This window comes from Podarcis filfolensis (assembly GCF_964270895.1).
Source record: "Podarcis filfolensis genome assembly, chromosome: 1".
In the NCBI taxonomy this organism is placed as follows: Eukaryota; Metazoa; Chordata; class Lepidosauria; order Squamata; family Lacertidae; genus Podarcis; species Podarcis filfolensis.
The window spans coordinates 17,083,866-17,101,894 of NC_139604.1; the positions used below are offsets into that span (position 1 = coordinate 17,083,866).

Consider the following 18,029-nt stretch of genomic DNA (forward strand, 5'->3'; position numbering starts at 1 on the left):
ATGTATTAAGAAATTTTGATAAGTAGTTGATTTGTGTTTGTAAATGCGTGTGCATACCGGTATGTTGCAGATTTTTAGTATAACTTCTGCCTTTCCGTTTTTCTTTTTCTTTTTGGTAGGGTGTCGGTGTGTCTGTTCATGGGCACTTCAGAGTCGCTACAGAGAAGACGGTTTTTGCAATGCCAGAGACAGCCATAGGTAAAGACTGCATGTTAACGTTTTCCATTGTGCTACCTTAAGACTTTTGATAGAGAAGCAGTGGGGTGTAGCAGTTAAGATTGTTGACTTTAGCGGGGAATGGGTTCAAATCCCTGTCTTTGCATGAAGTTTGCTGGAGACCTTGGTTACACTCTTTCAGACTGACCTGCCTCCATGTATGCTGTTCTAAGGTCAACGGAGGAAGAAAAGTGGAATATAATGTGTTTATTGTAATATCACTACCCTCCCACCCCGCTGCAGGATTTCCAAAGACCTTACATACAGGAAACAGAGACACCAAATAAACAAATTATGTATAACACCTCATGCTTTCTGTATTTCTGAGGCAGCTGTCAATAGATGTCCTTGCATATCATCATCATCATCATTATCTGAAATTAATAATAATAATGGTCTGATCTCTATCTTTCCATTAATGGAACACTGTTTTGTTTTGTTTTTTTAATGAATGAAAAGGACTTTGATTCAGTGGAGGCTCCTGGTGGAAAGGAGAGGCAATTTTTGATCATTCATGGAGGGGTAATTCAGGGTCTGAAATGTCAGGGAACCAAGACATTTGCAAGAAGAGAGGGCAGTGTGAGGAATATATACAAGAAGAAAACATAAAGTCCAGGGTCAGCATCATTCGTAAAAAGTAGTTTTGCCAATTAAAACACAGGTCTATGAAGCATAATGGCCATGGAAATCAGGCAGTAGCAGAATGACTGAGCATTAATGTGTTTTTTTGGTAGTGGGTGAAAAAAAGGAGGCAGAGATCTTAATTTCAGATGAAAGGGACCAGCTACAAGGCCTGGGGAAGGTTTGGAAAAGACAAAAGAGCAGCAGTATGTTTTAATGAGAGGAATAGTTTCCCACCTTCATAATTTTATTTTTTATTTTGCTTTCTTCAATTGCAGGTCTTTTTCCTGATGTAGGTGGAGGCTACTTCTTGCCAAGGCTTTCAGGGAAGCTAGGATATTTTCTTGCCATGACTGGATTCAGGTTGAAAGGAAAAGATGTTCACAAAGCGGGAATTGCTACTCACTTCATAGAAGCAGAGAAGGTAAATCTACCTGAGCAGGTACCTGGCCATGCTGTAATCCCAGGTGAACACTGGGGCCTAGCTTGGGGCTGCTGGATTTGGGGGGGGGGTCTTCTCAGGCATCTTTTCGCTTCCTGAGAAGGAGAACAAGTCCTCCTTTCCCCTGCTAATGCTTCTAGAGGTATCCTGGCTCTCAAAGCAAATTTCCAGGACACACTGCAACACTGAATTAGGCACACTAAAGCCTATGTATTTCAGTGGACTTTAGCACAGCCTACTCTTAAGCTACACTGAGACTTCAGAGTTACGTGGCCTTGTATAGAGTTCTTCCATTTTAATAATATCCTGGCTCATTCTGAAGCTGTTAATTGCAGTTTCCTGGTTCAAACAGGAGATGATAGTTAATGGAAACTGGACTGCTGTTGTGCACTCAATCATGTTGGCCGGTTGATTAGAGACGTGGTAATCTGAACATGGCTACTGTATTTAAGTCTTTTGATCTCCTTGTTGTGTATTTGTGAAGAATGCCACCTTCACTTTTGCTGAGAGAAGTGGGGAAAAGAATATGCTTGCTAGTGGGGGTTGCCCTACCCCATTTGATTGCCACGAGTTCTTTGCAAGGGAATATATTGAAATTATATCAGCATCTCGTGAAATAATGCATTTGGCAATTGTATTTTCATTTGCAGATGGCTGCCCTAGAAAAGGATTTGACGGAATTAAAGTCCCCATCAAAGGAAAACGTTGCTGATATATTGGATTCGTATCACAAGAAGGTAAATGGATAGCTAACAATAATAGAAGACTGCGAAAAGGAGAACCTTCATACAGGACACTGAGTCTCTGTAAGTGTTGCTAATTGATTTCCCCCCCAGCACCTCAGTGGCATGTTATAAAATCAAGTTTGACAATCGATCATAAACTGCACCCACTTATGGCCTGTTCTCTTTGCAATTCTCCCCCTCCCTGGTTGTTGCTGTTCACAAGGTCACTTTTTGTTTGAAATGTTGTCAGCTAAAGCAGCTGTTAGTGTCAGAGCGCTGAACATAATTTTTGTTTTGTTTTGATAGTGTTCGAAAAATACGAGTGCCAAAAATTACTTGCTGTAATTGCTAGAATAACCTATTTGGTGTTATTCCTATATGGGACACTTTATGGATTTGCTTTAGTTTTTCTTGCTTTGCCTATTATCTTTTAAAAATGTATGTGGCTGCAATCCTATGTACACTTACCCGGGAGAAAGTCCCATTGAGACCCTTAATCTCAAGACCGTGGGTTTGAGCACCACACTGGGCAAAAGATTCCTGCATTACAGGGAGTTGGACTAGAGGACCCTTGTGACCCCTTCCAATTTTACGATTCTATGATAATTGGGTCTTACTTCTGAGTAGACATGGCTATGATTGTGTTGTAAGACGCTAATCTTCTGTTTAACAGATGTAATGTATGCAACCTAATGAGTTTCACAGAGTACTTCCTTAGATGGAAAGGAATGAAGTCTAACTCTTGCCTCTGTATGTTTGAAATTTTGCTGTCTTTGAAGAAGTTGGACACATGAAAGGTTGATTCTCTTTCTCCAATATGGCTGCTTCTTTCTGTACCAAGCTTCTCCGATCAACAGACAAATATTAATGGAATGAGTAAATTTTCAGCAAATTGGGAGAGAGAATAGTGATGTGCAAGCTGAGCGCTAATGGAGTGGAAGCTGTGCACAGGGAGCCACCAGAATACAAATGACAGGCGTTAGTTTTTGATCCACAGCTGATGCCGTTGTAACTGAAACACATGTTTGTAGCTTAACCTTGGCCCCTGCAGCGCCAGCAGGTTCAAGGCATTTGTCACGAGCCACAATTTGAACGCTTCATGTCGTGCAGGGCCCCTCTGCTTGGCCGGGAATAGTCAATATCAATCACCTAATTGACGTTCCTTTCAATCGAAATGTGTATAAATATAGTTCTAGTAGCACTGTGTGTTGCTGGAGATAGAGAAGGGAAGGTTAATTTGCAGGGTGGCAAGGAGCGCCTCTCATACATTGAAATAATGTCACAAGGAACAGCTTTTAGCACAGAGGGGAGCCCTTCTTTAGTTTGTAGGTTTGCTGACCCTGACGACGTGCCATGCTGCATTTGACAAAATTCCCCCTCCTACAGAACATAGAATTGTAAGGGTCCATAAGGATCATCTAGTCCAACCTCCTGCAATGCAGGAATCTTTCTGCCCGATGTGGAACATGAACCCAGAACCCTGAGATTATGTCTCATGTTCTACCAACTGAGCTATCTGGGCATACAGTCGACCTTGAAAGTCGAACGACATCCGTTCTGGAAGTCCATTCGACTTCCAAAACGTTCGGGGAAAAAAGGGCAGCTTCTGATTGGCTGCAGGAAGCTCACGCAGCAGTCACTTTCAGGTTTGTGGCGTTTGGGAGCCAAAACGTTCGAGAACTAAGCTGTTTGAAAACCAAGGTACGGCTGTATATTGTAATGTCATGGGCTCCTAGCAGTCTCCCATCCAAAGGGCTGATCACGTCCATGCCTACTTAAGTGTCAGTACCATTGCAGCATCAGAGTTTCTGAGGCCGGTTGTTCTTTATATCAGGCCATCCTGTTCTTTTGTGCACTGTTCTTATACTCCACACTGTGTAAAAGTAGATAAGCTTTTAAAACGGTAGATAAACTTTTATCTTCAAAGCATAGCTAGAACGTGTGATGCACTTTGCTTTCAGAAGCACAAAAGAGACAGCTTTGTGTTCCATCAGCCATTTGAAAATGATTCTGGAATCATGGACATTGTTTTAGTTACAGTCTGAGCCCACCTGAGGGTGCAGCACTGAATGATAAAGTAGTTCAGGGCTTGGTTGTAAATTTGAATGGGAGACCATGCAAAATCAAAATAGAAGTGTAATAAGCAAACCGAGAAACAAAAACAGGTTAGCTATAATTTTAGAAAAGTCGCTCAAACTCAAAATGATATTTCAATTATTTCATTTCTTTTTTAAAAGAGAAAAGAGCAAATAGCTGCTTTGTTGCATTTTAGCGTTTGGGATACGGATATGAAAGGTGTTGGTGTGTTCTGCTTTTTGTAACAGTGCAAAATTGATCAAGAAAAAGAATTCATGCTTGGCGAGCACATGGACAAGATTAACAGGTACTTACCATTCATTCATGTTTAGCGGGAGCTATGGATTGGGTTCAGTAAACTTTTTGGTTACTTTTTGTTGAGATTCTTGCAAAAATATTTATCCAATAGACCTCTTTTGCAAAAATATTTATGTGATAGAGCTCCTTTGATTCAGTAGCTCTTAAATAATTGTGGTTCCTCACTGAGGGCCAAACTGCACATAGCAAAAAGAAACTAGATTTCTTTCTATACAGGCCCGTTGCTATCATGTATAGAGCCGTCCCCAAAGCAGGAGGAGCACAGGGGTGGGATGTGTGTGTGCCGAGTTCTCAATCTCCCTCCTCCTCCTTTTCCTCTGCAGTTTGTTGGTCTTCCTCCAATACTGGAAGTGAGCTTGGCTAGAGAGGAAGGACCCTCCATTGGGTTGGAAGCTCAGGGAAGGAGAGAGGATTCAACATCACTGTGCAAACATGAGTTAAATTGTGTGACACCCCTTCCTTCCCCAGTGGAAGGGTGACACGGGTTTGTTAGGCCAGATTCAGGTACTTGAATTTCCAGAAAAACGCTGGAATAAGGCAGGTGCTACCAAAATCTTTTTAACTGATTAGTTGACAGAAAGGAATGATAACCATGGCTTGTGTAAGTAATAATTGCCATGTATAAAACCAGAAATGCCTATGAGGATTTTTGTTTTTTAAAAAAGTGTTATCTGAATACTACTTTGACCATGTTAATCATTGCTGCCCAGGTAGTTCTTGCTAAAACATGGTGTGCCAACAATTCTTTAGGATTCAGGTACATTGTTTTATATGTTATTGTGGCCTCTTTGGCACAAACATGAAGGACTGTGATTTAATCTCTTTTAAGATCTCTTTTTCAAATGGGAAAAATCTTGCCAAGGACATTTTCTTGAAAGGGTCAAAGGCTTCACAGTGTGGCTATTTTAGCATATCTATTATATTATATTTTAGCGTATTTTAGCTGATGGTACATGTATTCTGCAACTTTCAGGTATACATACACCAGTCATACCACCAAGTATTATAAATATGTAAATAAGGTATATAGCTTGGGAATATTATAATTGCTTCCAAAAATCCCTGTAATTTTTCTGACTCTTGACAAAATATTTCTCCTCTTGACTGAAGTGTGATATATTTTCTGTTTCAGCTTATTTTCAGCAAACAGCATGGAAGAAATTGTTCAGAACCTGAAGAAGGATGGCTCCCCTTTTGCACTTAAGCAGCTAGAGGTGAGGTATTAGATTTTTATCTTATTTTAGGGTTGCGTATGTAAGCTACCACTTTTAAGCCTGCCATACTGCCATGAGTGTAAAGGTAAAGGTAAAGGGACCCCTGACCATTAGGTCCAGTCGCGGACGACTCTAGGGTTGCGGCGCTCATCTCACTTTATGGGCTGAGGGAGCCGGCGTACAGCTTCCGGGTCATGTGGCCAGCATGACTAAGCCGCTTCTGGCGAACCAGAGCAGCGCACGGAAACGCTGTTTACCTTCCCGCCGGAGCAGTACCTATTTATCTACTTGCACTTTGACGTGCTTTCGAACTGCTAGGTTGGCAGGAGCAGGGACTGAGAAACGGGAGCTCACCCCGTCGCGGGGATTTGAACCGCTGACCTTCTGATCGGCAAGTCCCAGGCTCTGTGGTTTAACCCACAGTGCCACCCGCGTAGGACAGGGCAAACCACAATGGGATGTATCTAGCTCTGGCAACAGACTTCCACTTGTGCAGTTAAACTTCTTCTTATTCTTCTTCTTATTTAAATGTATATACTGCCTTTCATACGAGAATCACAGGGTGGTTTGCAATATAAAAGCACAAAAATACATACCATAGCAACAAACAACCCACACACAGTTTAAAAGGCCATAGATTGTTTAATTAGCCAAAGGCCTGAGAGAAGAGGAATGTGTTTGCCTGGCACCTAAAGATATGTCATGAAGGAGCCAGGCGAGCCTCTCTGGGGAGAGAGTTTCACAGCTTCCATCTCCTCTCCTTGGCAACCCCCCCCCCCGCACCCTCAGAATCTGTTCCAAAGAGTTGGGGGACACTCTGGAGCAGATTGTGGGAAGAGGAGAGGAAAGGAAAGTTTCCACTCACTGTGTGAGTAGAAAGCTGCTTGCACAACATAGATACAACCTTAACTCTCAGGTTAGAAAAATGGCAGCTTACCTGACAGATCCATTAAATAACACCGTCGTCGTCATCAACAACAATAACCATTTGTTGACTAATGTAAATAGGGAGAACCAAAATTCCTTGTCACAATTGAGCCACTGGTGAGTGGTCCACACAATTCAAAGTTATTGTCTATAGAACCTTATATGGCTGGGGTTTAGGCTTACATTCGCTAACATTTTAATGTTTAGATTTTGTATTATATTAATTTTGACCCACGGAAACTATAAGTATAACCAAATTGAAGTACGCATTTTAACTTAAAATAGGTGTTTTGAGTGTTTAGGTTTATTTAGTCAGGTGCATTTGCAGAGAGGAATCTGTTTCAATCTGGATCAAGGACTTTTGAATGTAGTTGTTGAAAATGAGTATGGACCTGTTCAGAGGTATCAAGGGCGTCCTTAATTGAAAAGGGCAGCATGAAATTTTAAATCTCTTCCATAATCAAATGGCGTTTATTCAAACGATTGAGAAATTTTGGGCTGTTTTTAAAAGTAGCTGCGGCACCAGATTTTTGCTTGGCTTAGGTGGCAGAATCTATTAACATGTGCAAACATCTGCTGATGTCACAGGTGTGAAATTGCTGTTTGTCTTGAATCACACAGCCGAAGGCAGCAGGTGTAAAAACACTGCTGGATATAGACTTGGTATGTTAGAGGGGAAAACATTCATTGCTGTGTTTTAAAACTATCAGCACAGTTGATTTGGTTTTCAGCGTTTGCTCAGTGTTGCCCTGCTGGATGGTGTTTCTGAAGCTGAAATAATGGAGATCAAGCAGGTGAATACTTGTCCCGCAACCTGCTCCAAGAATCCACATTCTGTGTGTCCAAAAGTTATATCACAGTATATAGATTAGGTAATGATTAACTTAGAGCTACTGCCTGTTTATTCTTGTTCTCAAGCCCTTCTGTTCTTCAATTGCTGATAAGAAAATTCCTAGACTTCACTAATGGTTTGATGGCCTTGATTTTCTGTTGACCTTTTTTGAAGATTTATACCCTGCCTTTTGATCCTCAGTGCAGCTCACAACATAACAAGGCAGCACACAGTGGAACAAACAAAGTGTGTATGCACACAGCAGCCATTATTCTGCTGGCTGTAGGAAGGGCTTGAGCAGGCATAGGCAAACTCGGCCCTCCAGATGTTTTGGGACTACAACTCCCATCATCCCTAGCTAACAGGGCCCAGTGGTCAGGGATGATGGGAGTTGTAGTCCCAAAACATATGGAGGGCTGAGTTGGACTATGCCTGGGCTTGAGGGCCCTTTCCTGTACTTCCGCAGTCCCAGAGCAAGGGAGAAACAAACAAGCTTTGTGCAACTGCTTGGATAGATGCTGGATGGGACTAGGCTAGTCTCCTCCTTGCCACATTGCTCTTCTTGGGAGGCAGATGCCCCAACTTCTCAGTGACCCTGTAGTCCTTTGGCTAACAAATGGGGCGTGTGTGCATTTCCTGGGATGTATGTGTGTGTTGTATTCGGCCAATATAGCTTACTTGAAATTTGTTTATTTATTTATTTATACCATGCCCATCTGGCTGGGTCTCCCCAGACACCATGGGCATCTCCCAACAGAATATTAAAAACACAATAAAACATCAAACATTAAAAAACTTCCCTAAACAGGGCTTCTTTCAGATGTCTTCTAAAAGTCAGATAATTGTCGATTTCCTTGACATCTGATGGGAGGGTGTTCCACTACCGAGAAGGCCCTCTGCCTGGTTCCCTGTAACCTCGCTTCTTGCAGTGAGGGAACTGCCAGAAGGCCGTCGGCGCTGGACCTCAGTGTCTGGGGCTGAACAATGGGGGTGTAGACGCTCCTTGAGGTATACTAGGCCGAGGCCGTTTTAAAGCACCTTTAAACTCTACAATTGAAAAAAAATAATGAATGAATGAATGTTAGCCTCCCTGTAGCTTATAGAGGTTCACTCCAACTTAGTTTTCGATTAATTTACGCATGTCAATAATGAATTAATCTTTGGTTCTAAAATAACCCTTTCTTTACTGTAGAGAAGGTCTGAGATTGGATCAGGTGGGTAGAGTCAGTTCAAGTTCAAAATAAAAGTTGGCTTTTAGCAGATGCTAATTAACTTAGATGATGATACCTTTAAATCCACGTCTAGACAAGGCCATGCAATTTGTAAGCCTAAGTCCTATTTACTGTCCATTTAATTGAACCAGTAACATGCAGGCTCTCACCCCCTGTTTTTAGGAAAATGAGGTGATGAATAGCTCAGTTAGTAGAACATGAGACCCTTAATCTCAGGCTTGTGGGTTTGAGCCCCACATTGGGTGAAAGATTCCTGCATTCCAGGGGGTTGGACTAGATGACCCTTGTGACCCCCTCCAACTCTACAATTCTTTGATTCTATGTAGCTTTGCTAAAACAAAGGTGCTGAAACTGGAGGTCATTCCTGCTGCCCCCCACTGAAAAGTCTAAAAGCCTGCAAAGTTTGTTCTCTTTCTCTCTGTGTACACACACCGAGTTGTTAATCAGAACAGCTGTAGTTCCTCCCCAGTATAGTTGCCACTGATAAATATAACAGGTAATGGAATATATGCATTGCTTTCTGCCTTTGCAATAAAATCCAGTTGAAAAAGTGTGGGCAAAAAGGTACATATTTTGTATGAATGCACGGTATTGTTTGTAAGTAGTAGCCACTGGCCTTGATTTATTTAAGGACATTGACACATGGATCAGTGGCTGGATCAGGGACCATGTGTGCAAATCTGATTTGTGCAGAAATGGGCCATCTGTGTGGCATCCCCATTTCAGAACTTGTCACATCTAAATACCTTCAAAAATGGTGACTAGGCTTGGGTTGGAGTGGCTAGTTTAAAAGCAGTGTTGAACTTCCTTGGAACTATTATAAAATAAGTTTGTTCAGTGTATATTGAAATATGGTTTATTCTGGTGACACATATGAAGAAGTGTTGAAAGCCATCACATACATTTTTGACACCTGAGCTAATTTTAAACATGCACCTTAGTAGAGAAACAGTGGCTCTGATGTTTTTGCCCTTGGCTGTCCAGAACATAACAAAACTATCTATCTGAGTCTATACTTCACTTGAATCAAATTTTGTTTAGAAGCAGTATAAAGACTATTAATTTATGTCTTTTAAAATATGTGCTGCTGGTATTGAAAAAGCTCACCCAGTACTGCTGATACAATTAGCAATAGGCTAAAACAAACCAATCCAAATAAAAGTAATTTAAAGTAAAATAAACAGACCAACAAACTAGGGGGTAGCAAGGAGCAGTAGCCGTCAAGGGGTCTCTCTCAGAATTTCCAAAATTCTCTCTGAATATAAAAATGGCTGTAGAAAGCAGGCAGGAGGCTGTGAGGGTCCTCATAAGAACAGAATTGTAGAAAATCCAGTCTGTTAAAGAGAAGGCCGTGATTCTGTTTAGTGGAGACTTGTCTAGCCTCAACATAGGATGGAATTTGGAGCAGTTAGTAAAAATCCACGGTGCCTTTATAGACTCATAGAAATTATTACAATGATTTTATAGATATGTAAAACACAGCGGGTCAGATTGAACTAATGAATCCCATCAGTGGAAGCCCCAGGCAAGGACTTTTACAGGCTGAAGGGGGCTCCCCCACTCTGTATTATTTGGGGCTTTTATTTCAGTAGGTCAAGTGGTATAATTCTTTATCTTGTGTACAGCTGAAATATAATTGAAGGCACTGGTTGTAGAAGGGCTCATGCAAAGGTTAATGCCATTAGTGGAGTAGCAATATTGGGATTTGTTTTGTATGTATGGTGTTTTTGAGAAGTTACAACCACTGAGCCAGTGTGGTGTAGTGGTTAAGAGTGGTAGTCTCGTAATCTGGGGAACTGGGTTCGCTTCCCCGCTCCTCCACATGCAGCTGCTGGGTGACTTTGGGCCAGTCACACTTCTCTGAATTCTCTCAGCCTCACTCACCTCACAGAGTGTTTGTTGTGGGGGAGGAAGGGAAAGGAGAATGTTAGCCGCTTTGAGACTCCTGAAGGGGAGTGAAAGGCGGGATATCAAATCCAAACTCCTCTTCTTCTTCACTGTGAAAGATATTAGTTTGTACAATGCTTGGATATGTGTGTGCTCACTACAGGAGCTAGCAGTTATAGCTCTGGCACTGATAATAAAAAACGATTTTATATACGTGAGCTAAGCAGAGTTGGGATCGTTCTCTCGTTCCTGTTATACCCACTTTGAGACTTAGTTTTGAGGAGACATGTTGTGGTTTCTGTATAATGTCACCTTAAAGTTGGATGCTGATGCTTCTTCCAATTTTTAAACTCACTGTGGTGCAGAGCCAACATCCGTTTATTCCCAACTTCCAGCCAGATGAGGATTTTACTATATACCCCACAAGAGATTTGATAAAATTTGTCCTGCTGCTTAATGTAGACGAAATTGTTGTTCTGTGAGTTTATAAGTGGCCATCATGAGGCAAGTGAATAAAATTTGTATTACCATTGCCCAGGCTTTTTTTAAAATTTAAGCTTCCTTGGTCGCCCATAACACATTATGTATTGTCACTCCAGACTTGAATTCAGTTGATTGCTAAAAAGAAATGAACGTCACTGTAAATATTTTGGACTGGAAAATGTAAAGCTGAGTTTTTGGCTTGACAAAAGTTGGTGGATGACAGCCAGCATGATGTCATTACTGAGTAAGCTTGCAGGGATTTGCCAGTTTGGAGGCTTTCCAGTCATATTCCCCCATGGAGGCATTTTTCTGAACCATGGGTATGTGATAGTATTGTTTGCTTCAAGCTAGTCGCCTCACGTATTGTAGCTGTGTCCTAGGAGTTTCCTAGCTTTCATCTTTCAGTTAATAAACACTGTAAACAGAAGAAACCATTGATTAGTAAAGCTGCTGTTTTCCAGGAGGATCCCTTAATCTGGGGCAACGTCAGTTCTACCCCTCCCTTGAAACCACAGCTGTTCATCTGTCATTAATCCGGATGCTTCTTTCCTCAATGAGAGGGGAAGCGGGAATTGGGATATGCAGTTTGACCAAGTATTGTGATTGGATTGTTCCTGTGTGCCTGGATAACGCTTCGCATGCTGAATTTTCAGAGTCCCCCACTTGGTGTGTGCTGGGGTTTTTAAACTTGGTATGCTGTTTCTCACCAGAATTCAAACTCGCCCAGCAGAAAGCATTTATCAGCACAGTGCTGTAGGAGGCAGACTAATCTCACTTGAGAGATGCATTCTCTCTGGGTAGCTTCCAGTCTTCCTTATGTTCCACTGACTGACCAGTTTTTTTCTGCATACTGCATTCATCTGCTAGGCCCGATCATTTCCTCTTGGCACAATATCTCTGTTACGTTGCTGCCGTGATCATGTCTAGCTTGCAGGCTTTCCACAGGTATCTGGTCTGCTGCCACTATGCTGGACCAGGTGGGTCACTCTCCTGATCCAGCAATCTTGTCATATGTTCTTAAGGCTCAGTGACTCACTTTTCTACAGCATACCTACCACTGATGCTCTTTTCGCTTTCAGCATTTTTCTCCTTCCTGTCTACTACCGTTAGATCCCTCCACCTTGAACCTCTTCGGGATTCTGCATACTGGAAGTTTTCAAACTTGTTAACTCGTCAGGGATCCCTTGCCCTGGAAAGTAGTGTAGATGTTACATCATTAAGATCACAGATGGGCCAGTGTCCCCTGACTTAATGTCACGTGGGCTCGGAAATGAGGCAAACTATTTCCCCTCCAAATATGGAGAAAAGGCCAGGCTAATTTCTGAACCAATCCAAGTTTGCTGACCGTTTTTCTGGTTGCAGCTGTTCAGAGTAACCCCTTTGCAAAATTGCGGAGTGCAGGAGTGGCTAAACTTTGGTCTACCCTATGCTGTTGGACTACAGCTCCCATCATCCCTGTCTGTTGGCCATGCTGGCTAGGGTTGATGGGAGTCTGAGTCTAGAAACATTGGAGGCCACAGTTTTCCCACCCCTCGCATGGGGTGCTTTGGAAGACTGCACCTAGGAAAACTGTGGCTGGGTGCAGGGAGGTAGAAAGTCCTGCCTGGGTGCTGTTATTCTGAGGATAATCAGTGAAACGACGTTTCCAATTATTTCAATAGGGAGAGTTAAAGAGGCTATTTTCCTGCAAACAGCTTGGGTGGGGGGGAATAATAGCTGACTTCAGAAGATTCTCTCCTCCATCAACCTTCAGTGGTGGGTTAGTGTTTGCCCTCCACTGGGCGTTTTTGACTTCCAGGGTGGTGGTAAACTCGGAAGTCTTCTTTGACCTGGAGAATTTGAGAGCTCTTCTGATGCAAACACCACAGAGCCCTTAAAGCTCATTCCCCAGGCCTGAGTTTGGTGAACTTTGTGAGTGCATCTCTTAAGACTCATGGCTTTTTGTATGTACTGCAATTTTCTGGGAGGTGGGGCAGCATTCTCAGGTTGCGGCCAACTTCCTCCATCCCACATTATATAATCATCATAATAATAATTTTTATTTATACTCTACCTTCCCCAGCAAAGGCCGGGCTCAGGGCGGCCAACAAGCAATAATAAAAACAAGTTGAATGAATACAACTTAAAAACAAGATTAAAATACAACATTAAAATATTGAAACATTAAAATATTAAAATGCAGCCTCATCACAGGAGGAGAAAGAAAAAAGAAAGAGGGGGAGGGAATCAAATTGGCTCCAAGCCAAAGGCCAGGCAGAACAACTCTGTCTTACAGGCCCTGCGGAAGGAAATCAGATCCTGCAGGCCTCTAGGGGTTTAACTCTGGACAATGCGTAGGACAGGCTTGCAGCTACCTCAAGTTACCACTTGGCACAGCTTTGTAATACTTTCCCGATTTGAGACATGAAGAAATAGCACATACATGCTCCTCATCAGTGACTTTTGAAAATTCCTGGTTAGGAAGCAACTGGAACGTTAAAGAGAGGTTGGAAGCAGATGCTGTTAACTGGGGTTTGTCCCCCCCCCCCCCCAGTGCTTGTTCTTTCCTTGTCTCTGCTATCAAGCCAGCTGGTGGTGATTCATGTATACAAAACCAGAGGCACAGAACTGTACTGCTAGTGCTTGTGGGAGTTAGCAGATGTAAGGACGCGGGCAAAATGGGTCACTGCTTTTATCCGCTGGCGTCTGGAGGGAGGGAGAGCCCTGCGCGATCAGGAGCCAGAAACACACTTGATGCTGAGGCTGGTTGGAAATCTGCCATTTGCCCCTGTAGGTTAAGTATTTAATATCCCCATTGAAAACAGCAGCAATAGGTGAAACTCACCATCTGCCGGTTCCCATTTTGTGTATCTTTCAATGTTGAATGCTGTTCGCTTGGATCTTTCCAGTTTCTCTGTTTCTTACATTCTTGTCATAAGCAGAGGGGCAAGTCACCTTCTTTAGGATCAGGAGGCAGTGAAGTTTTTAATTTGTCTTACCCAAGAGAGGAGATTCATTCCCTGATCTCTGTTCCTAGCTCAGCTAGGAAACAGGCTTAAGGCAGTACTCCATTCCTCTGCTCCGACTATCCTCTTAATTAGTCTCTTTTCTCCCTAGCTAGGAGAGTTGGGGAGGAAGTGCCAGTTGAGATGAAGGCTGAAAGGAAGAAGCCCAGTTTGGTCTCCAAGGCTCATCTCTGACTCCTCTCCTCCAGGAGAGGAATGTTAGAATGTTAAATGGAGCGCATTCCTTGTTGTATGCTGAAAGTCCATTTTGTTTCTCATAGGCCAGGGTCCCTGGAGGGCTAAGGTTTCGAACAGTGCTAGCCAGCTGAATTTAGAGGTTTGAAGACACTGCTAGCAGAAGTCTTGCCCTTTCGTATGGAAGTTCTAGTCCTGCAGTAGCATCATGGTGTCATTTTCCTATGGAAGAAGATGTGTTGCCTGAGAGAAGTTTCATTCATTGGCTGAGTATTCAGGATTCAACCTTTGTCAGTAGCCAATCTTGCAGCCTCTGGTTGTAGAGTTTCTCCAGAGGATTTTGGGGGCATCAACTCTGAATCAGTTTATCCCTCTTGGGGGCTCTTTTGTATATGGCATACCCCAGAATTTCCCTCTGCCCATACCTTGAGAGAAGATGTTTCTTTAAGTGGTGACTTTTCTGAATATTAGCGGAGAAACATTCTTTTCCCACTCGTTTTAAAAATTCTTAGGTGTGTAGTTTCCCGCATAGGTATCTTGTTCTGTTTATACTACCATATTTTTCGCTCCATAAGACGCACCTGACCATAAGATGCACCTAGTTTTTAGAGGAGGAAAACAAGAATAAAAAATATTCTGAACAAAATGGTGGATGTATGATTTTTGTGGTCCATGCTGTGGCCACAGACATGATATGTGATTTGACAGTGAGTTTGCGGTAGCCCAATGCAAAAATTCTGAGGATCCATGTGGATCCGTGCTTTGCGCCATTGCGGCCCCACACAACAGTGGGTGCGTGATTTTTTTTTTATGCAGGCTGTAGCCATGGACATGCTATGTGATCTGATGGTGAATTTGGGGTGACCCAATGCAAAAATCCTGAGGTTCCATGGGCTTTTACCTCCCCCCTCCCAGGCGGCCTCATTTATCTCTAGCGTCCCTTATCTTCCTTCCCTATCGCTTGCTGATCAGCTGCTTCCTTTCAACACTCCCTTTCTTCTTGTTTCCCTTAGTGTCTTTTCCTTAACGGGAGCAGTTTTTTGCTCCTCCTTTTCTTCAAATTTCTCTCCTCATTCCTTTAGTCTTCCTGTCTCCTCTCCTTACAAGTTCACTGTCTTTACCTCCCCCCTCCCAGGCAGCCTCCTTTATCGCTAGTGTCCCTTATCTCCCTCCGATCTCTTGCCAATCAGCTGCTTAGCGGCATTGTTTCAACACCCACTTCCCTCTTTCTAAAAAAAAAAAAAAGAACACGATCTGCTTTTCACCCCTGGGCAATTCGGCTCCAGGGACCACACATTCGCTCCATAAGACGCACAGACATTTCCCCTTACTTTTTAGGAGGAAAAAAGTGCATCTTATGGAGCAAAAAAATGGTACTTCACTAAAAGTTCCATGTTCTAATATTTTGCTGTTCCTGAGTGACGGTAGGGAGTCCCCCATTTGAGGCCTGTTTCGGCTTTCTTCATCCTGGTCCTGTGGATGGGAACTTTCCAATTCCAGAATGTCCCTCTGCTCATCTCCATAAAGGAGATTCACCAGATAAAGACAATATCTCATTTTCTGAAAAAATTCAGCCACACCCACACACCCACGGCTTTTCTCCTCTCATAAATAAAATGTATGATTTTCCTTTAGCAGCTTTGATTAATGATGTACATGTTTTCACAGCAAATGGGGAAACAAACTTGATTTATTAGGCTATGTCACTAGTAGTCAGATGTGCTGGCTGTGTCACATGACTGAATAAAGTAGTAGTAAATTATAATTAATGATACATAGGCAGAAATCCAAAGAACTACTTAAGATGTGCTCAGGGGACACACACACCCCGCCTTGAGTGGCAGAACTAATTGTGCAGAATTCTGGATCTAGGCTTTAATACTTCTAGAAAGCTTTTCTTCCTAAGTGCTCACAGTGGTATACATCTTAGTAGTTCTTCCAACAACCTTTTGGCTCCTGATAACAAAAAAAAAGTGTACAGCCCTTTGTAAGGCTATATCCTCAAGCTTTCTATTGGCTAGAGCTACAGGAAGGTAGCTGCGTTGGTCTGCCGTAGTCAAAAGAAAATAAAAAAAATTCTTCCATTAGCACCTTTGTTGTTGTTTAGTCGTGTCCGACTCTTCGTGACCCCATGGACCAGAGCACACCAGGCACTCCTGTCTTCCACTGCCTCCTGCAGTTTGGTCAAACTCATGCTGGCAGCTTTGAGAACACTGTCCAACCATCTCATCCTCTGTCGTCCCCTTCTCCTTGTGCCCTCCATCTTTCCCAACATCAGGGTCTTTTCCAAGGAGTCTTCTCTTCTCATGAGGTGGCCAAAGTATTGGAGCCTCAGCTTCAGGATCTGTCCTTCTATTTTTTTTTATAATATATTTATTAAAGTTTTCAAATAAAGCATATATTAGATAAGCACTTATCATTGTCCATTTAACATCTCTCAATTGTTACATGGGACTCCCCCACACCTCCCGCATACACTTACATCATTATTAAATTAATTTCAAACAAATTATCATTTAAGTCATCTTAATTAATAATCTTAATTTGGTTTGACATATAATTCAGCCTTAAATCTAATTTAATGGTAGACAATTGTCTGCACTGGCATCCAATTCAGCACTCAGCCAAATTACAATATTTTTGTAAATAAATCTTAAATTTCCTCCAGTCTTCTTCCATCCTTTCTTCTCCCTGGTCTCGAATTCTGCCGGTCATCTCGGCTAATTGCATATAGTCCATCAGTTGCATCTGCCATTCTTCCACAGTGGGTAGCTCCTGAGTTTTCCAATTCTTGGCAATTAATATTCTTGCTGCTGTTGTTGCGTACAAAAAGAATGTTCTGTCCTCTTTTAACACACTCTGGCCGACAATACCCAGGAGAAAGGCCTCTGATTTCTTAGTAAAGGTGTATTTAAACACCTTTTTTAATTCATTATATATCTTCTCCCAAAAGGCCTTCACTCTAGGGCAGGTCCACCAGAGGTGAAAAAATGTTCCTTCATTTTCCTTACATTTCCAACATTTGCTATCAGACGAATGGTATATTTTAGCCAGTTTAACAGGGGTCATGTACCATCTATACATCATTTTCATCACATTTTCCTTCAACGCATTACATGCAGTGAAGTTCAGCCCAGAGGTCCACAACCTTTCCCAATCTTCAAACATAATATTATACCCAATATCCTGCGCCCATTTTATCATTGTTGATTTTACCATTTCGTCATGTGTGTTCCATTTCAGCAGCAAGTTATACATTCTTGAAAGTACCTTAGTCTTAGGTTCTAACAGTTCAGTTTCTAACTTTGACTTTTCCACTTGGAATCCTAGCTTTTTGTCATTTTTAAACACTTCTTTAATCTGAGCATAGTGTAACCAGTCTCGCACTTTGTCTCTCATCTTTTCTAAACTCTGCAATTTCCAGTTGTCACCATCCTTTTCTATTATCTCCCAATATTTTGGCCAGTTGGCCTCCATATTGGCTCTTTTCCGAGCCTTAGCCTCCAGGGGTGACAGCCACCTCGGAGTTTTATTCTCCAGTAAGTCTTTATATTTTATCCAGACATTAAAAACTGATTTTCTGACAATATGGTTCTTGAAGGCCTTATTTATCTTAGCTTTATCATACCATAAATATGCATGCCATCCAAACGCATTATTAAAACCTTCCAAATCCAAGACATCCGTATCTTCAAGAAGTAACCAATCTTTTAACCAGCAGAAAGCTGCAGCTTCATAATACAACTTTAAATCTGGCAGGGCAAAGCCCCCTCTTTCTTTCGCATCTGTTAATATTTTAAATTTGATTCTGGGCTTTTTGCCCTGCCAGACAAATTTAGAAATATCTTTCTGCCACTTCCGGAAGCACTCTGTCTTG

General features: G+C 42.2%; 1 protein-coding gene across 1 annotated transcript in view; it reads left to right on the forward strand.

The window, feature by feature from the left end:
- HIBCH (3-hydroxyisobutyryl-CoA hydrolase) overlaps positions 1 to 18,029 on the forward strand; it is a 59,936-nt gene that overhangs the window by 30,245 nt on the left and 11,662 nt on the right. Inside the window, exons 7-11 of the mRNA XM_083571497.1 lie at positions 120 to 198; positions 1,116 to 1,261; positions 1,930 to 2,016; positions 4,329 to 4,387; positions 5,531 to 5,612. Of these exons, the coding sequence (XP_083427623.1) occupies positions 120 to 198; positions 1,116 to 1,261; positions 1,930 to 2,016; positions 4,329 to 4,387; positions 5,531 to 5,612 (453 nt within the window). The remainder of the gene's footprint in view (positions 1 to 119; positions 199 to 1,115; positions 1,262 to 1,929; positions 2,017 to 4,328; positions 4,388 to 5,530; positions 5,613 to 18,029) is intronic.